The sequence below is a fragment of the Polypterus senegalus genome, chromosome 12 (assembly GCF_016835505.1).
Source record: "Polypterus senegalus isolate Bchr_013 chromosome 12, ASM1683550v1, whole genome shotgun sequence".
Classification (NCBI taxonomy): Eukaryota; Metazoa; Chordata; class Cladistia; order Polypteriformes; family Polypteridae; genus Polypterus; species Polypterus senegalus.
The window spans coordinates 95,382,366-95,407,242 of record NC_053165.1 but is presented as its reverse complement, the minus strand read 5'-3'; the positions used below and the strand labels follow the sequence as shown (position 1 = coordinate 95,407,242).

General features: G+C 35.6%; 1 protein-coding gene across 6 annotated transcripts in view; it reads right to left on the bottom strand.

Annotated features, from left to right (window-relative positions):
* LOC120541395 (A-kinase anchor protein 13-like) overlaps nt 1–24,877 on the bottom strand; it is a 300,746-nt gene that overhangs the window by 133,673 nt on the left and 142,196 nt on the right. For all 6 annotated transcript variants that reach the window (XM_039772974.1, XM_039772976.1, XM_039772975.1 and 3 more), the window contains exon 9: nt 7,528–7,606. In XM_039772974.1, the coding sequence (XP_039628908.1) occupies nt 7,528–7,606 (79 nt within the window). The remainder of the gene's footprint in view (nt 1–7,527; nt 7,607–24,877) is intronic.

Genomic DNA, 24,877 nt, shown 5'->3' with positions numbered 1-24,877 from the left:
TTCCATTAGTGCTAAACCAAACTTTCACTTTACTCAGTCATCTAAACATATGCTGTATACATGAGTACTACACATATACAGGTGGAATAGCACTATAATGAAATTCATGGGACCATAAAAATATTTTGTTATAAAGAAATGTCTGTTATAACAAATATGAGGAAAATACGTATACTATTCCGACCCGAGTCGATGGCGATTCGCCATCTCTAAAAGCAAAAATACAAACACACTTCTATTTTTTTTTTTTTTTCCATTCAGGACCCAATGCCGATCTTTAACATGATTTCTTGTTTCTGATTCTTCAAAATTATTTGACAGCATATGAAGCCATGATTCCGAACACTTTTGACACATTACTTTCCTTCATTCTGGAGTCAACTTTTTCCAGGATTGTTAAATTTTCTTTCATCATAAACTGATACCGCGTCTCACTTTTTTTTTGTTCATGAAACTTGAATGGTACAGTATCTGCACATGACACAACTACTCACGTGAACACTTGGTGAAGCACTGATTCAGAATTCAGCTATGTGTATGATCTCTTAACCTACACTCGCACCAAGCTTCGCCAAGACTGGAATTTTCTCAACAGAATGCCACTTTCTTTTGGTCTAACAAGACCCCTGTTGCAGGTTTTCCAAGACTTGCCCAAAGTGCAGGCACAGCATCAAGTATTTTTTCCATCACATTATCATCTTCGTTGGCCATTTTTGGTCAAAAACACGTTATACTAAAATTTACATTTCGTTAAAACAAAATCCATTTAACATGATGTAGGAATGTTTGTCCAGGTAAACAAAAAGTATTCCATTTACATAACAATTTGTAAACTTGGGCTTTTGGAAATACTTACGTACATATAACTAAAATATATTAATCAGTTATTATCATGATCATTAATAAAGCCCTGCTAATACACACCCATGAACTCTCAGTGCCTCTGCATGCATTTACAACAAATGTCCTTTACTTAATATTGTAGACCTGTGTAATGGCTTGAGTGCTTAGTAGCCCTTAAAAACAAAACAGAAACTGGTCCCTTTGCTTGCATATCATACAAAAAAAAAAAACACAAATGAACTGTGTTGAATGCCTTTTGCTGCTCCTCACAGAACCTTTCATATTCATTATTCACCTTTTCTCCTGGAAAGCTGATACTTATTTAATCCATACACAACCTCCTGCCTGCAGGTCTCCCCAACCAGTCCTTCACAGAAATTGACATTACAGCCAATGCTCAGTCTGACTTCCCAGAATATCAGGCAAGTTTACTCACTAAGTATACACTTAGCTTTCCATCACCAAAGGACTTTCATTCTGGCATGATGGGTATACCTGACCACAAGAACTTATGGACATCTGACATACCAACTGTTATTTACTCCATCTCAATACTTTCTTCTATCACCAGCCCTCCTTCCACTTGACTCTTCTCTAAACATCCTCCTCTTCCTCCACTCACCATGCAGCACCCTATTCGAGCAGGTTGTTCAACAAGATGAGTAAGTGAAAATTTTAAATACTGAGCAGCTACCAGAAAGATGGAGTATCCTCCATGTATTGCTCTTATGTATAGTTCAAATAAATATTTAAACAAAATACGCTTAAAACGGTTTCAAATGTGCTATACAGATATAAGTAAACATTCTTAAATGTGTGTGTGCATATGTATATTATATAAATCTATTTTTTATAAATGCTACTGTATGTATATTTGTGCGTGTGTATGTATGTGTCATTGCTTGTATTGTATTTGTCAACTGTTCTGAGGAGACATACAAGAATCTAATTGCGCTCTGTACACAGAACAGTAAACTTGAACCAGAAATTAAAATGACATTTTGCTGCTTGACTTCAAAGATAGCAATTTACTATCAACAAAGTAGCACCACATACACTGTTTTCAGACTTTTTGTCATTCTGAAATATATTTACAAGAAATATATTTACACCCATCAGCAACCCACATTTTCCAGAAAATGAAATTCTCAATAATGTTGGTGGAAGTACACCCTCACTGTATCACCTTTAGCAAACCATTAAGGTGTGGTAGCTAATTAATATAATTGACATACTGAAAAACAATTCTCACCAAAACGCCCAAAACGAATAGGAGAACTAGTATAGCTGCAAAAGAATTGACTACTGCCTCAAGGAAAACAGCACAGTACTGGATATTAATAACTGAATGCAGAGATTGTTATGAGATTATTTTTGTTTGGAATTCATACTTGGTAAAATTTAAATGAAAGTTGATGGCAAACAATTAAACCATTGAAGCAGTCATAAAAAAGGTTTGAAAACATCTGCAAACAGAGGCACAACCTACAGAGAACAGATGCACTGCAAGATATCCCACGCTACTGCAAAAAAAAAATGTAGCCAACTCCGGAGAGAGCACATTCCTTTAACTTTTCTGTCAGCCTCCATAATGCAAATAATGTAGGACAGGCACATTCATCAAGACATCTAAATGGTGCCAACAATCCCAGATCTTTTATTATAAAGAAAATTACTTTTAAAAAGACATATTTATTGGTGCTTGGCACATAATCCTTACATACCAGCTTCAGAGGTTCCTTATTAACATTTTAGTTGCTGTTTTCATGGTATGTCAATTAACTGAATACTTGAAGTCACCACTTAAACTCTGCTTTTTAAGGATGGGTCACGGATGGTTTAATAGTACTTTTAACACTGAACGTATCATACAATGCTACAGAAACGGGTGCACTTCCAATGAGAAAACACCCTCATTGAAGAAGTCAATATTTTAAAGCATCCATTTTTTGAACCTAGTTTATGCTTTATACCTGGCCTATTTGATGGCAGCCTGTGGGCTACATACAGCCTAAAAGCAACCTCCGAGAGGCCAAGCACGTAGTGCCACCAGAAACTGAGAAAATCCAAGAAAAACACATTTAGAGAGCCTTCATAAATTTCTACATAAATTTCTACAGTAGGACAGACCATGAATGCAAAACTCTGCACAGCCTAGCAACATTCAACCCACAATGCAGTGCACTGTTGTGTGTCTAGAAGTGGTAGTGTTCTATACAGTGATTTTTTTTTTTATTTCTTTTTATTGTGACAGTACCTTGACTGCAACAGCTGGTTGTGGCATTGACTACATATTAAATGATTTGTAAATCAATTGTGTGCTGTGTCTTAGTTGTATTCCAGTTTCATCAAATGAGTACGACCATGGGCTTTTGCAAATTAATCTAATTGTTACATCAATGCGACACTCATTACTGACAAACACCTTCTCTGCACTTGTCTTCATACGATTGTTTACGGATTCAGGGCTGTTACGAAGATAACAATCAACCATGGACACTCAAAACAAAGAACAAGCCAGAAAGCCTACAGTTGATTTAAACATGGAAAAAGTTTGGAATTTTCTTTAAAACTTTTTATGGGACTACATCATTTTTTTGTAGAATGCAGAGCTTGCCATTAACCTGTGGTTAATATTCTTTTATTCCAGAAATTGTGTTTATATTTTTAACTATCTAGCACAATATTATGCAGTATAGTACATTTACTCAGGCAGAATTAATAAAAAAAAAAAAATACTCATGGATTCATATCCCAGGTCTTCACATGGTGGAGTTAGCAAAGTGCTTTCATTAGTGTGTAAAGTGATATATAAATGTCAAGAATTATCATTATTATTATACTTGAGGATTAGTCAATTTCAAATTTTAAACTATGTTTTTCACCAAATAAACATGTAGTGCTAGGAATCTCTGACTCTATATACCTTTACAGTACTTCAAACTTGATCCAAACATCAAAGGCACTGTTAATCACACATGTGGTAATTTAAAACGAACCTGTGATCCCTCAGTGTGCAGTAGACATTGTATCGATGTGTCTTAGTTAATGTTATCACTAGTTTTGAGTAAGCTGATTGCTTTGACAGTTATTTTTTTTGACTCTGTTAAATGATGACGTGCATGGGTCATACCCCACCAAAATATTTACTTCAAAAAGGTAAACAAATTTTATTGTTAATACTGTGCATTTTTTCTATTTTATACACTTTGAGATGTGCTTGGGTCAGGTGTGAACAAAAGGTTTATTTTTTTATTTTCAAAAGTGGAAAAAAAATATTGCTACTACCTCAGATTTTGTTCAGTTATTGCTTTCTTTATTGTTTTTATGTACTTTTAAGTGCCTGTGTCAGATGCGACCAAATTTAAAAGGGAAACAATGAGCAAACATTACTTGTTTTTCCAATATATTCATTTGTGTTGGTTTTAAAATATTTTATTACCTGGTGCAACTGAATTTGTAATTGAATGGACCCACTTTATACTGTATTTGTTGAGTCCACATACTGATAAATTTAGGACGTTAAGAGTGCAAATTGATGAAGAATTCGCTCATTAGTTAGGCATACTAAATAAAGAGGCCACTGTTTTTCAAAATGCCCTAAAATATTTTGTGAAATAGTTTTCCCATAGTTTATACTTTAAGAGTAGGGTATTACAATTTACATATTTAACTATACAAACATGGATACTAGAAATTACAGAAATGACACAATGATTTTCAGCTTTGCTGCTGTGTTTGCTATATTTAGACTTTTTCATTTGACAAAAGAGGTAAACAAATTTGACTAAATCCTCCTCTGAAAAAAATATGTTCACAACTTCATCTCTCTACTCTTTTAATGTACCATGTGTTTCTCTTCTTTGAATAATTAACATGTTTTATAATTTAAGCTCACATATATATATAAAAAACATTTATATAATACTAGCCAACCCACGGTGTACCATACGCCACATAATCAGGTCGGTTTTTTAATGATTTTTAAGCACAGGGAGAAAATTAACATTTGAAAAATCGGTAATGTAATAAATCAGCAAGAAAAGCAACATTGTAACAATGCACGGAATGAACCAACACACAATTGTCCGTGACTGAAAACTGGCGGACCGCCCCAGATGTACCTGTGACTGACGCAGACGTTTCATTACTCTGTGTGGTTTTGGCTGCTTTTCTATATATAATGCACCAAGACACCCGACCACGGTAGTAGTGAGGTGGTAGGGGGGTGTGTACAAAGGGTTGGGACGCAACCAGTGGGAGCGTATGAGTCGCACTTAGGGGGAATTCCACGGTTTGCAGCCCGAATGGGGTTTCAATGGCTTACCCACACCTCTCTGCGCTGGCTAGACACACGCTCAATCTCATGAATAATTATTTATTGAATGCTAAAAACTTCTGGAAAGACACAGTTGTCTAAAACAGGTTGGTGTGAGAATACAACAGTAAGCGAATGAAAAGATGGAACTCTGGAGAGAGCAAAATACAACACAATAGTGAACCCGGTGGCATAACAAACGCAGCATAATTATTTATTGATGGTTGAACACTTCTGGAAAGACACAGTTGTCTAAAAAGGGAGGGTTTGAGGATACAACAGAAAGTGAATGAAAAGGTGGAACTCTGGAGAGAGCAACATAATTGTCCATGAGTGAAGACGACGCATGTTTGTCGCGGATGCGAATTGCTGTATGTAGCGTGTAAAACAGTTTGCTATGGCACACGCGGTCGTGCGTCATAACCGAAAACTCGGCTTTTAAAGACTGTTTACTTCATTGTGTTTTAACCTCAGTTGTAAAGTAATGTTTTAAGGATCCCATGGGATACCCCTCGCATACTGTTTTACACGCTGCATATGGCGACTCACCTCCGCGAGAAACATGCCTCTATGAACAGTCAAGGTGGCTTGGAGGTACATGAGGCCTCTACGACAGACGAATATAAATGATGCAGTTCTTTCTGTGTCGTCGTGCCCGAGTTGGTGGGCGTGTCTCCTCCCTGCATGCGCCATAGGTGTCTTACTTGTCGGCGGCTTAATGAATCCACGCCCCTTCCGGTGTGCTTTCCATGGGTGTCTTGCCTTAGTGAATTGTGAATTTTATATTTATTTATATTTATTTAATACACACACTTCACATTAATGGACTCTGAATGCGATTTAATTTATAAATTACACTGTTAAAATTACACAGCTAAATTACACTAAACATTTAACGAATACACCAAGTTCAAATGAACATGTACAGTCATATGAAAAAGTCTGTGAACCCCTCTCAGTTCCCTGACTTGAATATCATCGAAAATCTATGGGATGATTTGAAGTAGGCTGTCCATGAATCGGCAGCCATCAAATTGAAATGAACTGGAGAGATTCTGTATGCAAGAATGGTCAAAAATACCTTCATCCAGAATACAGACACTCAAAGGCTATTGGAGGCGTCTAGAGGCTGTTATATTTGAAAAAAGAGGCTCAACTAAGTATTGATGTAATATCTCTGTTGGGGTGCCCACATTTATGCACCTGTCTAATTTTGTTATGATGCATAGTGCATATTTTCTGTTAATCCAATAAATTTAAATGTCACTGCTGAAATACTACTGTTTCCATAAGGCATGTCGTATATTAAAAGGAAATTGCTACTTTGAAAGCTCAGCCAATGATAAACAAAAATCCAAATTAAGAGGGGTTCCCAAACTTTTTCATATGACTGTATTATGTCACATACACACACTAGTTGTAAAAAATTTTAAATATGAATGTTTCATCACACATTTAGCTGCATATTGGGGGGTGTTTTTATCCGGTCAACAAAGAATATACAAAAAGTATAGAATGAATGTTAAACAACACATTACAAGGGAAACAATGCAAAGCACAAAGTGAGAATTATTTACTCATTTCCTACTGTAACACATATTAAACCACAATATTGAATTGTTCTCTTCTTTTCTTTACAAATTAAATCAAGGTAAACTGTGACAGCAAAATAACTGCTATGTTTAAGAAACTTGGCATTGAAGGTCTGCTGGCTTCAATTTCAATTCTCTGCGTTATCTAGTTCTGCCTTGATAATGTCAATTCCCTGTATACAAATGTGAGCAAGGCACATGTTGTAGAAACACAGCCTTGTTTACTTTTCCCATGTTTACATTTGGCAACAAGGCATCTGTTTAATAAATTAACTGTTCCGTTAAAATTATCTGGTTGAGTTCCCCTTAAAATGAAATGAATAATGTTCTTTGAATGCTTTACAAAGTTTCCTCAAATAGTAAAAGCTGGACAGTGATGCATTCAAAAGATTAACAAATAAGAGTAGCCCTTGTATAACATTTTATTGTAGCCAAATCTATATATTTCCAAATGAATTCATGTATCAACAAGGCCTACTGACAGAATAGATGTGTTAATTGTCTGTAATCCAATTGAAAATAGCATTCTTGAAAGAAATGAAGAAAAGAAAGTTGGGTCACAAACTGTGATCTTGACATAAGCAGAGATTGCCTTAAAAAGCACCTGCAAATTTTAGTATATAATTTACTATGCACTACACAAAGAACGTAAAGACAAAACAAATTAATTAACTAGTAAGCTTTAAGAAAAATATCTTCTATATCAAGCAATGCCCTAAAAACAAATGGATGGACACAAAAAGGACGGCAAATAAAACTTGTTCCTCCTCCTACCTGGGCATTCCAAACTTTGAGTTTGATCCAAGAGGGCAGACTCTGAGTCCAGGTAAAAGTTGTCCTTGTCTCTCTGAATCTAAAATAAAAGCAATACAATGAAAACATGCATTTTAAGTAGAAAATACTTGAATCTAGAGACAAAGGGGTTCTTTGCAATACACTTAAAATATAAATCACTGTATTTAAAAAGACTGATAAATACCAACACATTCTTGAAAGACAGACATAGTTGTATTAGGCTGCAACTTTGACAGTTTAGAAAATAATTTTTAAGTACAAAAAAACCCCAACAGATGCAGTGGACATATTGTTTTGTTTTTGTTGCTAAGCATTGTCAGCCTAGTTCCAAAAATCAGAGAAACATCCACCCACAGTCAGACAACCACTTATTATGACAGAATTTTCTTACTAATATTCGCCCACACAGATCAGAGCAGCTGCTAAACTTCAAAATCATATTTGACAAAGGCAGTTCACATGGCAAAACAGTAAAAAGCAAAGCAAGAATAAATCACATTTACTTAATCACTTGTCTGGGTGACCTGAGATCAAAAAGTCTAAATGGCATAACTAAAATTAAAACTACGCATCTTTAAATATTGTTATGAGAATTGCATGCTTTGGGGCTTTGTTAACCTGGAGGAGATAGAGAGCATTCAAAAATGAATGAGTTGTAATGACTTTCTGCACTGAAAGAATTAAGATTTTCAATACTAGCACAGTCATAAATATTCACTCAATTCGTATTGAAATGTTCCTACAAAGATACTCAAAAGTGAATATTTAGGAATAAACAATTATAGAGGCAAGGTGGACTAGTGGCTTTGGTGGTTGACTATAATCCATAAAATGCCTCTTTAATCTTTAAACACCATTCTTAGGTTAATACTGCCATTGGGTGTTAATCTGCCAGGGATGAAGTTCCCTCACAGTTTTTGACACATGTTCAGAACTAAAAGCAAAACTGTTAAACAGAACAATAATAAAATTGTAAGACTCCAAATGTAAAATAAATCTATTATTGGAACTTTATCATAGGCATAAATGTCAGTATAAAAGTGCTAATATCTTCAGTACAGTTATCTGATCTATATTTCAAGAATTAAACACTAAATATATTATTTTCTTTTTTGTAAAGTCTGGAATTTTAACACATACTGAATCTCATCTTTATCCACACATTTTAAAACCTGCTTAATCCAATGCAGCGTCACCTGGGGGTCAGAGCCAGTGCCAGGTCAATTCAGCACAAGGAAGGAATTGCCCCTGGACAGGATGAGAGTTCATCACTGGATTCACTCATGCATAGATTCACACTCATTCTGGAACAATTTGGAAATGCTAAATAAATTAACATGGATCCTTTAGAATGTAGCAGGAAAATTGGAGCACTAGGCAGAAAACCCATCAACGCACTAAAAGGCTATGCAAACTCCACAAAGAAAATGAACACTCTGTACAGCATTTGAACTGAAACACCGGATCCATGAAGCAGCTGCACTTAACATTGTTCCACCAAGCTTGAAGAAGAATTTGATCAACAACAATATAAAAACTACATTTTTTTGTCAGGCTTTGTGAATCAAAATCAATCTCTCTTCCTACCCATACAAAATATTTTTAATTAAGAGATCTTCATTCTGCATAATTATGATGGGCAAAAAAATTAAACCAGTGTGACAGTCAAGATTCTTCACTGATTATTTAATAGTGTGCAACTTTCAATGCATTTAGTCAGTGACCACTGCTCAGTGTGCAACCCAAACTCATACCAAAAAAAACTTGCATTGTGACTTTATTCTCCACATTCATAAGTGGAGAAGATTTGTTTCTGCATAAATAAAATTAGCACAGTACTGTACACACACTGTACCATAAACTGCGAAAAACTGCACATTTAATTTGTGCGGTGACTATTCTCCAATATCTCTCTAAGGATATCTGAAGGCTAATTCTGTATATAAATTATTTTGAATGCAGCATTATTCTTGATTCATTTAAACCTATGCAACAATGAGGTAAAATGTATTTAACAGAATGTGCTCAATTCAGCTGCTTTTGTTCTGTATTTCTTTGGATGTACAAATGTGCCACTTTAATATGAAACCAAGACAATACTGGATTAACAGAGTACACTCATTATGAACAGTGGTCTTTCATGAAATATTTAAAAAAAAAAAGGCACGTCCAAATCATCCTAAATAGCTGGATGCAGAAATCATGCTGAAATTTGACCTGTGTGAAATCAGCTAAAAATGTTAAAAGTGTTGCTAACTACTTATTTAGTACTAATTTTGTTACTGCAGAGACACTAAAGAGAAACATTTGCCCACAAACAAAACACCAATAAAGGTTATATACACAATGTGCATCATTAAGGGCATTATGTTGTGAGGTCTATTTCTTGGCCCATTTGCTCTACTCTTTTGCTACACGTCAGAGTAACTTTAAACAAGATTCAGCTTACTTTTCCACACTACCTAGTTGATTTTCTTTAATAGTTAACAAGGCTTGTTTATTGTACAGCATATGTTACTCTCCTTTTATCCTTGTTTTAGTTATAGTCACTCACATTAGTATCTATCCTTAAAATAAAATTTAAATAAAATCAAATGAAACATCTTTAGGATGCATTTGAAGATTTAATTGCCAATTAAATATTACAGATCTGCCAAAAGTTTATTATTTAATTTTTAATCATGTCAGTCAATATCCAACCTGCTATATCCTAACACAGGGTCATGGGGGTCTGCTAGAGCCAAATCCCAGCCAATATAGGATGCAAGGCAGGAACAAATCCCGAGCAGGGCACACACACACACCCCCACACTAGGGACAATTTAGGATCGCCAATCCACCTAACCTGCATGTCTTTGGACTGAGGGAGGAAACTCACACAGACACGGGGAGAACATGCAAACTCCACACAGGGAGGGCCCGGGAAGCGAACCCAAGTCTCCTAACTGCGAGGCAGCAGCGCTTTAGCTGCGCCACTGTACAACTCATATTTGATTTTTATGGAAATTTAAAAACCTATAAAAATGTGACATTTTGTTGGTAAGATTCACTTAAAATTTGAGTGGTGTGCAAAATGACTACTTTTACTCCCCTTGAACTTTTATTGCTTCTGCTTCTCCATGTCTAAATACTGTACTGAGGGTAGGGAACATAAAATATCAATTGTGCTTGGTGTTCAGTGTTTAAACAAGTATATGTTGTGTTTTGTCTGACTTTTTTCTTGTATAAAATATATATGGTATATAGCGGAAGAAGAATTTCCCCTCTGCACCTACAAGGACTTCACTGATTACAGCACTTCATCATTATGGAAGTGGGAGTTTCCTGTTAGTTCCGTGTTGCATATATTAAAAGATAGGACTGTGCATTTCAGGAGAAAGGGGAACTTGAGTGGAGGGTGGACATGAAACTGAAGGGTAAGAATGGTTTGGCGTGGTTGAGTCTGGATTTTGCTCAGGCACAACCAGAGTTTGTAACTTGCCATCATCCGAGCATGGGCACGGTTGCTACTGTACTATAAAAGGTGGTAACATCATCATGCTAAAATAAGGCATCAATTTATATGACAGTTAATTAAAATGTTCGTTTCCAATCAAATATTAAATCTCTGTATTAAAAACAGGAACCATCAACAGCATAGCTAAGGTAATTAAAATTACTAAACATGCAGTAATCCTCTATTACAGAGATTTATACAAGAGCGCTAATAAAATAAAAAATTGAAGAGTTTTTATCCCAATACTAAGCATTTGAATTCTAGCAAAAAGGTTTACATAGGTGTTGGACCCTGACTTAATATAAATAATGTTAGATATTTGATTATCACCCTGGAAACAAATTGAGTTAATCTGTCTTCATAAAACCTACTCAGAGCTGAATTAACTGCATGAATTTAATCATGGTTGGCAGATAAATGGCATGTTTTACTCTTGACAAAAGTTATATGCTTCAGATTAAAATTTAAAAGCATGATTATGGCCACAAGGCTAAGAAACACACCGGATAGACTGCAAGAGTAATGTATCCTAATGTACACAGCTTGGCTAAGTAATAGTTAATTTTTTCCACAGTCTATATTTAATTGCCTGACTGTTCCTGCAGGCCTACAGGGCATAACACAGAGCCTGCAAAACTTTTTTTTTTCTTTTTGAAAGCAATGAACAATGCATAACACTGTATTCTCAAACCTTCCCACTGCTGGACTGCACAATTTTATGTAGAAAAAAGAAACTGTACATCATGTATAATCAACTTTGAATACCATGAGTCTATGCATGGCGTCATGAAAAAGACCCAACAAAGTTTAATCTCTGCCTTAAAAATCGGTAGATTACATATTTTTGGAATGTTAAAAATAAATTAGTACATTTGAAACGTACTACATACAGCACAGCTGTACAGAATATTGAGTGAAAAAGATATGAAATCTAAATATAGTATTTTCTTCAAAGGTGAAAATGAATCTTGCTCATCTTTTATTACTTTATGCAAAAGAAAAAAAACTATATAGTAAATCATAGGTTTGCACTGAAGCTACACTGATGAAGCAAGGACAAAAGCTTAATTATGTATGAAGGCCAAAATACTATTTAATACACGTTTCTGTATGTAAAATATATGGGGTATGCTATAGTGTCAGTCAGTTCCTACAGTATGAATTCCTATGCCTTAAAAAAAACAATAGAATATGAATTCCTTTTCCAGTATTTTGACTACTTTTATCCTATAGTCAATATACACACCTGACAGGTGAACTGGAAACTACACTGTGGGCCCATTTTCATGTATCTGTTTTTGAAGGAATGACGTTATTGAGAATGGTTTTTAACCTTTTGGGGTCTCTAAGCAATAGACCTATTTTGGGCCCCACCACTATTGACCATTCTTCTCTTTTTGTACTGGAGACCACTAACTGGCTTCAGAGCTGCAAGCAGTCACTTACAGTAGCTCACTGAAGCTAGCAAAGAATCCTGGATGTACATAATTCAGGGTTAGGTCCGACTTTGCATCCAGGGGCACAAGGATTTGTCCTGGCTCTATGAACTTGTAAGCAAGTTTAAAAAAACCACAGGAGTTTTTAAATAATGCATTTTGTAGGTTTAGGCCCATTCTATTACAGTGGAATAAGTTATCTTTTAAAACTTCATTTTTTAAAGGAAAATTAAAATAGCATTAACAGTTTGGGATCTTAAGTTTAGGTGTAAATGGGACAGAATCAGATACATAATGATCTCCTATTCACTGTTAACAATGATAAATAAATCATTTAAAAACTATGCTAGTATTCCTATACAAATATAGTATGAATAATAATATGAAGTCGTGCTGGGAATAGAAGATTGCAATGAAATTTTCTGACAATGTCAGAATACATTCTTTAACACGTAGCTACACAACATAGTATAGTTCATAGTAAAACTGTTAATTTCATGCACTTCTTGTTAAAACTGTTAGAGGGTTTACAGTCTCACCCTTCTTGTTTGATATACTTTCAAGTACTGGCATCTCTCATCTACATGTTTATTATTGTCAGGTGTTTAAAACCCTTGGACTACAATTTTAATCTCCCTACCTGACAGCCACAGCGCTATTAGAAATCCTCACTTATTAAAAGCACCACACTTTAATAATTACTGAGTTATCATAACACACAAAATATTAGTCACTTGCCATAATATTCTGGCCAAATGGGAAGGATAAAAAACCTGCCTACCCTGCCTACCTAACTGCAACAGGAACACTAGATCCCATACTACTTAAAATTAAAAAACTAAAAAATAAAATTGACAAAGTATATGCCAGCTCTTTATTAACGACATCCTCAATCTAAACTACTCTTCACTGCTATCACTTAAGACTAACACGCTATTATTATTGTTTGTTATACTTTCGTCCACCTTGCTCCTATTTGGTGGGGAAGGGGAATTGTAATGTATATTAAATGGAGTATGTTCAAAATAATATAGACCTGTTAAAATAACATTTTAAAAACAAGATACTACATTGAAGATAAAGTTTTAATTTGTAAAATTAACAAAAATTTGACTTCAATCTAATCTTGTTCAAGATTAGTGTTTAAAAAAATAAAAAAAAAGTGTACACATAAAAACATTTACTAAGAAACTAACATGGTAATAGACCAATTTCTAGTACATAAAAATAGACATCCTTGAAGACAAAGCCCTGTGCTTGAACAAGCAAATATAACTAAAAAGTATGCTAAAAATGAATGAATAAAGAACCAAAGTGATTAACTGAAAGAGAAACAGCTGTGTTGAGGGAAGAGAACTGAGCAAAGAACCACACAAAAAATGAGGGTGCATTAGATGTGACTGTTTAACAAACACATCTTGCAGCATTACAAATGTGATCATAGGAGACAAGACAGTAAACCTGCATCATCAAAGTCTCTTCCAAGCAGAAATCTTGCGGTAGACAGGTGTTTCCAGATTTCTGCAGTAGCATAAACAAACCGAGAAGGTTGAGGACTAGAAGCACAAAGGCTGGCCATGGAAGCAGAGTGCAGCAAACATGAAGTGCACCACAAGCTTACTTCCCATTGAAATATAAAGATGTCCAGCTCTATCAGCTCAGAGCTGTGAAAAACCAATTGGATACTGGTACTCCCCTCTACAGCTCACAGAGGTCTACCCAGAAGTGGTCATCATAGAAATGTTGCGACCATTCCTCCAAGGTGGAAATAAAACCAAAAATCTACCACAAAAAAACAAACACTTGAGTACAACAACATGTGAGCAGGTTGCTTTGGACTGGAGTCAAAATTTTAAAATGTTTGGTTCATGATAGAATGTGAGCAGACAACAATCAAAGCTAATGGCCTCCTTTCTTCTGAGAAGTACAGGCAGATCACTATCCATCATACATCATCATCATCATCATGAAGGTACAGTACTGGATTTGTCCCAACTTCATTCCACAGTGAGATGAGGACCCCAAACACAAAGCTAAATCTACAATGAAAAGGGAAAAAGGAAATCCTGCAACAGATAATATGGCCTCCACAGAACTCTGATGTCAATATCATCAAGCCAGACTGTAATTACTTACAGTGACAGAAGAAAATAAGACAACCAAAGGCTGCACTGAAACTGTGGCAATTCCTCCAAGAGGTTCAGAACAACCTACTACATGAATACCTTCAGAAACTGCATGCAGGTTGACCTAAGAGAATCACTGCTGTTTCTAAGGTAAAAAAAAAAGGATGCTTACACCAAATACTGATGTATTTTATGCTTTATTCTGTTTACTGGGCTTTCTAGGAAGTTCATTTATTAATGGCATTATTTTTGAAAGCTTCCTGCTTTACAGCAATGCATTTTTTCTCAAGTGCCTAATATTTTAGCACAGTACTGTACTGTATATTGGCAGCTCATTTCAGCTGTCATGTCCTTTCAAACAGCATGCTTTATGACACATTGGACTTACCACCTGGCCCCACCAAGTCCATGTTTTATTAATGTACATTTCAACACCATTTTTATATATATAAAAATATATATTTTATATATATAATATATATATATATATATATATATATATATATATATATATATATATATGTATATATATATATGTGTGTATATATATATATATATATATATATATATATATATATATATATATATGTGTATATATATATATATATATATATATATGTATATATATATATATATATATGTATATATATATATATATATATATATATATATATATATATATATATAGTATTCTTCTCTTCAAACTCTTTTCCCAATATTTCTGAGAGATGTTACAAATATTATAGGCTAGGCAGAGTTACAATTAAAATATATATACTGTACATATTCTTCTATTTACTTGTCTTGAGAAGTGTGAGAATCAAAATGTAAAGGATGTGCAAGCCATTATGAAGTCACCTGGCTGGCAGCCCATTCCATCAGACAGCAGGAAGTGTGCCAAGGGAAACCGTTACATTACATTTGGAGTAGTTTCCCAGACCGCCACAAAATTGCATGCTGCTTACACTCTCACTGGAAAATGACAGCACACAAAGAATACTTGGTTTGAAATAATGTGCTGTATAGTACAAAACTCTTCATTAGAAGCATTATTCTGACAATTTTACATTTTAACTTTTCTTACCTTTAAAAAAGATAACTTCATTTTAGAAGAATTTTTAGAGACAATTATATTCATTGATTGTGAATCTGAGTATTTATAAACTGTTGTGACTTTTAAACTGCTGTGAATTAAAACATCAGTAGCAAGACCCAAGTTCTTTAATTCACATTTTACAAATACACACTCTATAGATAAATGAAAGAAAATAACATCTCACAAACATTTAATAATAATTTAATTACTAATTATGCTTTCTAACAACATTTAAAAGTTGGCAAATATTGCTGGATGCAACTCAATTTCTATTTTTATTATAAACTTTCAAACTCAACCACAAACAACTGAAATAGAAAATCAATTGTTTATCGGTGGATATCTAAAAATCATAGAATAGTTGCCCCCAGGTTATTCAAGTTGCTTGTACTTGTAGCCTTTCAAGTTTAAATATTGCAAAAAAATTCTGACGGGGCTTAAGTAGAGCTACAGAATCACTCATACATTAAATGCAATTAAAATTATGAGTGCCACAATATACTAATCACAAGAGTTGCATAAACTAAATTCTATGTAATATTCCTGCTCTGTCAGACATTGAGCTTTCTCAGTAAAAGACTAATTTCAACAGCAAAGGGATTCATTTCGTGACTGCATTAGTGAATTACATCATATAAGCAATTACAGACAATTGTGCTGAATGCATTGTAGGGAACCTAACACACATCTTAAGATTTTTTTTTTTTTTTAATTATGTTTACAGCACCCTCCAGAAAAACTTGATACGTTAATGGTGTTTTGTTTTCAATAGTGATGACTTTCATGAAAAACGCATACTACATACACTCTTGTACCAATCACTTAAAATCCATTTACATAGTAGAGTATGTTAATGAAAGCTAAGCAAGCAGCATGACGTCCAAGTAATGTTAGGTCTGTGACATAGATGACCATTAATTACACGATTAAGGTATAACGCAGGTTTTGTTTCAGGCAGACTACAGAAAGCAAACTCGGATAACAGAAATCTTTGCATTTTACTTATTAAAAGCCAAGAGCCTGAATAAAATGGTGCACAAAGGTGGTTTTGAAAAGTTGTCAACAACTAAAGTAAGAGACACGTCATTCCCTCGTGAAATTATTTTTCTAAAGTTGCATTGCCTTTACTTGACTCCATATATTGAACAGAAATTGAAATGGAACTGAAACAAGTGGTGCTTTATGCAACCATAATTGATTTGTGGTTAAGTACAACTATGGAAGCATGCCTGAACACAATGGTTCATTATATTGATGAGGAATTTTTGTTGAAAAGCAGAAACTTGCCAACAGCATACTTAATGAACAAAGATGCGGCTTCTCAAGGACCACGAGTCACACTGGTCACTTAGGGCTTGCGGGCGAAGAAGCAAATTTGCTTGATTGCAGTTAATAAGGTGAGCATAATGAACACCGCTGCTATCAATGACAGAAACAGACTACAGTGCTTTGGCCACAAGTTGCAATTAACTTGAAATGCATTTAGACAGACAGTGATGTTCTATTTAAGATTTGATGGTGTTTGTTTACTTTACCATCTAGTGTGCTTTGTCTTTATTGTAAATAATAAAGACAAAAGCTTAACATTACATTTTCAAATTTTGTTTGGGCTGCTAAATCAAGGTAACCTTTTCACCTGAGCAACTACAATGTCTATGTAATCTTTTGCATGAGATCACTATTCAGCTGAAAGGTAAAGCTTAATCAACCTTATTTTTCATTTAAGCAGAATGAAACAATTATTTTCTTTTATTGAAATCCATACATTTTTCCTTCAACTCAAAAATGTTGCTTAGTTGCAGCTTGTGATAAGCATTCCCAAAGAATGATGATATTGTGAGCATGTGGATGCAGTACAGTGTTTCATACTGTATAAGCAGTAAAACTCGGGCTTAAAAAAAAAAAAAACTAATAACTAATTTGATGAGTACTCTATTGTGCCATATTATTAGGCCTCAAAAATATTTCTTTTTAAGTACCGGTATCTTTCCACAGGGGCCAGTGTGTTACAACTCTTGAAATGAGTTGCCTGATGTACTGTACATTTAATCCAATATAAATCATTGAACATATATGAATTCCACTGTTTGCTGTAAATATTTTAATGAAATGTCTTTTCAAAATGCACAACTAACATTTGATTATTCCAGGGTGCTAAGGAATTTAAGTATTAAGAACTGTCCTAAAAGCCGAGTCATTCAAACTGTTCGTATAATTCTCCTAAATAACTGATTTGTACAATACATACATCTCCTGAAAACAAAATACAGCCTATTTAAAATAGGTTATTTAAAATAACCTTACTAACATTATTATAACAGGCCAAATGACAGACACACACAACTATTTCTGTAGCATTAAATACACATCAGTTCTGTAGAAGGTGCAAATTATCTGTGTGTAGGTACAACTACCAAAAAAAATCTAAATTAATCTGACCCTAAATTCTAAAATTAACATTAAAAAGCACACTTTTTGCAGAGATACAGCATTTAATTTCTGAGACCGCCAATTACTGAAGACATAACCAAAAAACGTCACCTCTAGTATAAATAGTCACCACCCTGATTTCACTGCTCTGTTTTGACAGCGCCTCGCTTAATAAGAGGTGTCAGACACCCCACCCATTATCAGACACACATGTTAAAATCACAGAATATTCAAACCATCTCTAAAGAACAGTCACCACCTCATCCACCACAAACATTACTGTAGAGATATGAATATATTACTCTCTAAATATGTCTGTAAAACAGTCAAGATGTTAGTCCAGTAAAGTGATGAGTAATTTAAAATAACTTCACAAGATTTGTCTCAAAAAGGACAATGCTTAGAGCCAGTTTTTTTGTTGCATTGGCTCTTATCGTGTCTATCTCTTTAGTTTATTCTTACTGTTTGCAGGCTGACTATTAGTCAAACTTCTTTTACTGCAGGAGCTATTCACTATGAAAGAGGAAAACAAAGAAAGAAATAGTACCTTCAGCAAGACAACATCCACAGCTTGATGCTCTTTAGATATATCACATAAACTGTACCTCCCCTTGTGTCGCTCATACATTTTGTTCCGAATGAAAAAAGTAACAAGACAAAAAAGGCAGAAAATTCCAACATGAAGTCTGAACTTGCAAAGTCCTGGGTAGAGAAGCTTGAGAGCAGACTAATATCCAATCTCTCACATCTGTGTGGAAAACTAACTCTCCTCCCTTCTGTCAGCTTGCCACACTGTGCTGGTTTTCTGTCTTGCGCGTGCTCGGTTGCGTGCTCGCTCTCTCTCTCTCTTTCTCTCAGCTGTCTCTCTTTTCCTTCTGAATCACATTTATGAGCTCATTTTCCAAAGCATCAGGAAAACCCATCCAATGGGCAGACTGATAATGCCACATACACGTGACAAATCTCTAACTAATGTCCAGAAAAGGCACGTCACAGCTCCTGTACGTATGAAGCCAGAGACAAAATAACACCAGCTATACTTTACCTGAACAAGGCTCCTTGGCAGCTGATCAGCATTTAGAAACAGAGGAAACACCCATTATTTTCATCATTTAAAATAATACTCTGAACGTCATCAGAATGGAGGGAAAGTATTTTAAATTCCTAACGTTAGGAGCAGCTCAGAAACAGAGTGCACACCTAAATAAATATCTCAATATTTGAATTAATAAGAGACTGATTGGTATTAGGGGCGGCACGGTGGCGCAGTGGTAGCGCTGCTGCCTCGCAGTTAGGAGACCCGGGTTCGCTTCCCGGGTCCTCCCTGCGTGGAGTTTGCATGTTCTCCCCGTGTCTGCGTGGGTTTCCTCCCACAATCCAAAGACATGCAAGTTAGGTGGATTGGCGATTCTAAATTGGCCCTAGTGTGTGGGTGTGTTTGTGTGTGTCCTGTGGTGGGTTGGCACCCTGCCCAGGATTGGTTCCTGCCTTGTGCCCTGTGTTGGCTGGGATTGGCTCCAGCAGACCCCCGTGACCCTGTATTTGGATTCAGCGGGTTGGAAAATGGATGGATGGATGGATGATTGGTATTATGCCTACAGCAGATTTTAATTTATCTAAAATAATAAATCAAAAAGGAAAAAAAGCAGCACAGAAAACATTCAAATTCCACTTCACACAAATTAAAATGGTAGTATAAAAATCACAGTTTAGGAAACCATCTGTGAAATAACCTAAAAAGTTTATTTTATACATTTTATATAAATATGTATAAATTCTAATAGGAACAGTGCTTCTAGAATGGCAAAGCTTCAGAACACATAAGAAATAAAAACATATTTTTCAATTTCTTGCAATACAAGCCAAAAAATATTTTTTTTAACAACAGACATTGTGCAATTTTATATAAATAAAGCAAAAAATCAAAAGAAGCCATTTACACAAACATGTTGCTATTAATAGTATAAAACAAAGTATAATGATTAAACAACTGATTTACTTCTAATAGATCCTCATTCAGATATTTGGCCATTCAAATAAAAAAAAAAAAAAAAAACAACAACCAGAAGACTATGGCTTGTGCCAGATTAACATACAGACTGCCTTCTCCTCTTCCAAGTCTCACCCCCCCCGCCACCCCCACCCTGATACCCGCCCCAGACATGAACCAACTGCCACATGGTTTCCTGTTTTCACTAAGACATTCTCAGTCCCCTCCCACCTGATCTCTACAGTTTTTTACTTCTTTAAGTAACAGAGATCCAAGTATAAAGAAAAGTGCATTTTTACTAAAGTTTTATGCATATGCTTAATTTCAAAACAAATGGGGAAATGTGTAGGGGTTTTTTTATACCCTATAGGCATGTGTGTAAACTATATGCTTAAAATGTACATTCATAGTGGTAACATACACTCACCGGCCACTTTATTAGATAAACTGTTCCAATTGCTTGTTAACCCAAATATCTACTCCTCCAATCACACAGCAACAACCTACTGTATTTAGACATGTAAATATTGTTGAGATGATCTGATGAAGATCAAACTGAGCATCAAAATGGGGAAGCACAGTGATTTAAGTGACTTTGAAAATGGCATGGTTGTTAGTGCCAAATGGGCTGGTCTGAGTATTTCAGAAGCTACTGATCTACAGGGATTTTCACACACAACCATCTCTAGGGTTTACAGAGAATGTTATGAGAAAGTAAAATATCCAACAAGTGGCAACTGTCTGGGTGAAAATACCATGCTGATGCCAGAGTTCAGAGGAGAATGGCCAGACTGCTTTGGGCTGACAGAAAAGCAACAGTAAATCAAATAAGCACTCGTTACAACCAAACTTTGCAGAAGAGCATCTCTGAATGCACAACATGTCAAACCTTGAAGCAGATGGGCTACAGCAGCAGGAAACTACATCAGGTGCCACACCTGCCAGCTAAGAACAGGCAACTGAGACTCACCAAAATTGTACAATGGAACATTGGAAAGGCATTGCCTGGTGTGATGAGTCTCAGTTTCTGCTGCAACATTTGGATGGTAGGGTCAGAATTGGACAACAACATGAAAGCATGGATCTGCCTTATAATTAATGGCTCAGGGTGGTGACATTTTCTTGGCACATTTTTGGCCTCTTAGTACCAACTGAGCAACATTTAAATGCCACAGCCTACCTGAGTAGTGTTGCAGACCATGTCCATCCCTTTACGACCCCAGTGTACCCATCTTCTGATGGCTACATCCAGCAGAACAACATGCAGTCTCACTAAGCTCAGATCAACTCAAACTGGTTTCTTGAACACAACAATGAGTTCACTGTACTCAAATGGCCCCCACAGTCACTAGATCTCAATCCAATAGAGAGAGATCTTTAGGAATGTGGTGAAATGGGAGATTTGCATCATGGACATGCAGCCAACAAATTTGCAGCAACCATGTAAAGTTATCAAGTCAATATGGACCAAAACCACTGAGGAATGTTTCAAACACCTTCCTGAATCTATGCCATGAAGAATTACGGCAGTTCTAAAGGCAAAAGGGGGTCCAGCCTGGTACTAGTAAAGTGTATATTTTTAAAAAAGTGGCCGGTGAGTATATATTTGTCTATCTCATAACATTAACCTGGATTGTTACTAACCACATAACATTTGCTCTCTTTTTGTATTTCTGGTTAATGCAGGCAGTTTTTGCATCTCTCATAGCTGTGAGATAATACTTTAAATTTAATAGGACAAATTACACCATTTACAGACTCATTTTAGAGTCAGGCCAAATGTACATTATATATTAAAAATCTGTTAAGTATAAGAGCCTAGAATATCCTAGGGGGAACTGGGTGGCCAATCAGTCCAAGATGTACAAACTTTGATTTTAAAGTTTATTTAAATTCAACAGTGCCTACAAATTTTTATATCCTTCAAAACAATATGATTCTGTAGATTGTGTTCTACTTTCTACGACTGCTACCTAGGCCAGGGTGACAGGGGGGCGGGGTGGAGTGACACTAACTCAGTTTACTTTCCTGGGGAAAGTGGCTGTCAGGAACAGAAGCTTGTCGATGTTGAATCCTCCTTTACTTTTTCCATTGCCTTTTCTAGTAAGATGCGACGACAAAGTTCCTCTGCAAGCTGAGCCATGAACACTCTCTCTCAGTGGCCCTCGTGCATGCCTTGCAGAGTACATGTGCGTTGATCGCCACCAGCATGTTGTAGCACACAGCAGATGGCCACCTGCATGTTCTTCGGCGCACTGAATAAGCTCCTGATCTGACTCTAAGTAACAGCGCCAGCATAAATTCACACCCGATCTGACGCTGTTAGTTTTCAAATAATATTGCATTAGTGTGATGATGTTTTCACATATATTGTCTCTTTCTTTCAGGTGTGTAATAGAAACCACAGCATAGAGAGAAGTGTGTACATTGTAACAGGTACACACGTTGTAAATGTAGGAAGGATGACCCTTGCGTGTGTGTGTGAACTGTTAACATTTGAATCTGATGATTGCATATAGCACTGAATTTACTGCTCTGTACTATTCTTTCCTCTGCATGTCCTGGAGTACAAAAGAAACAGCATACAGCAACATGTGGGGATTGACAAGATCAGGGGAAAAAAAAACACGCAGTCACTGATTACAAACCGCAAGATGTTATGCGAATGAATGTGAATAATATAAAAAATGTTGCATCCATGCCACAAAGTTTTCCAAAATGTACTATACAGTTCATAAAACGAATAATTCCAAATATCATATATACCTTTGTCTCTGTTTTTATTTTTTTGACATGATAGACCATAAGGTGCATACTAATTCAGCGTGAGCAGGAACACTCAATAAAACTGAATAAAAAAAAAAATCAAGTGACTGAGATACGAAGGCGGCAGATTTGGTAGTATGTATTGTGATCTAGAGAGAATAAAAGTGGAAAAAAACGGTAACATTTACCAGTCCTATAAATGTACACCGTGTGTTACAGACGCAAACCAAGTGTATGTGTGTACTGTATAATACTAACAATAAGAGCAGCTCACTACTGAAAACGGCAAATATAGGAGCGAGTCGGGATCAAACCGGGGGCTCTTGAATACAAGTCAGCAAATCTTACCGCTACGCCACGGAAGCGGTTGTCTTTTACATGAACCTTTTGTGAAAGTGTTTATTTGATCTTTGGACTTTAGGCTTCATATATTATACAGTTTATGCCTACATTTTGTCATTTACTACTAAAATATGAAAAACATTTCTGCTTTAAAAAATGTGTTTACACAGATTATTGTAGAAACGGAACAAACACGAAATGCGTGTGTTCCAAATAACGATCTATTATTTCCACTCTAAAACTCCACTTCACTCCCAGATAATCAATCAAGGCATGAGCTGGGAGAAGTTCATGCACGTTCTAAGTCGGTGGGGGGGTGGAATAGCCGGCTGCTTGCCTTAATTGGCACATTTACAGGACAAAGGACACTGGTGGAGAGGTGCGAATGGATTTAAGGTGGGCAGGATCTACAAGTTTTTTCGTAGGCTCTGGTAATTCTAGTGTTAAAAGTCAGTTTTAAGTGCGTTCCATAATGTCTTAATGTCACTAGAACCAAAAATGGCAGGTCACTGGCATGGTGATTGCAGGAAAGTCAAGTCCCACAGTTATCAGACACTACGAACTAATCATCTCCACTGTATCCTGACACCAAGCATAGTTTCAGCAGACACTGATGATGAAATGAAATAAATATAAAAACAATTTTAAATGTAAAGCTGTTTTGTAAATGTATAGTGTAAGTATGATTGTAATTTTCACAAAGTGTTTTTATACAAAAATGTGTTTGTCTCATTTATTATTTAATGCTTCCAGTTAATTGAAAGATGATGTGCTTTTTGGCATAAAACGCTAACGTGGTTTTGTGCAGCATAGCAATTTGACTTTGGAAAGCTGTGTGTGTCAGATTATCCTTTCAATTAACATAAAACTGTGCAAGGTGTTACATTTTTGTATAAGGATGATGAAGAAATGAAGAATCTGTGCTGAATGGTGATGCAGGCTATTTTGTAATAAGCCTAAGTGCTGCCTGCCATTTACAAATGTCTACTTATTCACCAAAATATGGGAGTATTTTTAAATTTACAAACTATTTCTATAAAAAAAAAGAAGTTTCTACTTAAATTATTTTATACGATTAGCTTATTGAAATGTGTTGTTTTACTTTTTATTAATAAATAATACAGGTGTTATTCTGCTAAACAGCAGCATGACCCTGGAATTTTTTTTTTCTGAATTGAAAATAATAAAATTAAGGTACATATATATATGCAAACAATGATTCGTTTGGCAAGAAATTATTTATACATTCACTTATACATGAATTCAAGGTCTTTAAGGTTTTTGGAGTTTAAGGCAGTAGGGATGCACAACAAACATGCAGAGCTGATATGAAAGCATTACTGAGAACAAAAGGATTCAGATGGCATTTACTGTAGTGCTGACTTGGTGATTATACAGTAGTACTGAAAAAAAAGGCATGGAAGGTCTGTTGGAAAGGAAAACTCCTCACAAGGGCAAGTGACCCTCATAAAGACACCTGACAAAGGGGCTATAATGATGTACTGCAAGTAAACAGCACATGCAGTTTTCACTAGCTCCTGTCTACTTTTTGTGCAAGATACTTGCATCTTCTTCCCTCTGCTGCTTGAATGTGTATGTGAGAAATAATGTCATGTGCCATTTCATGTTCACTGTAACATTTTGGTA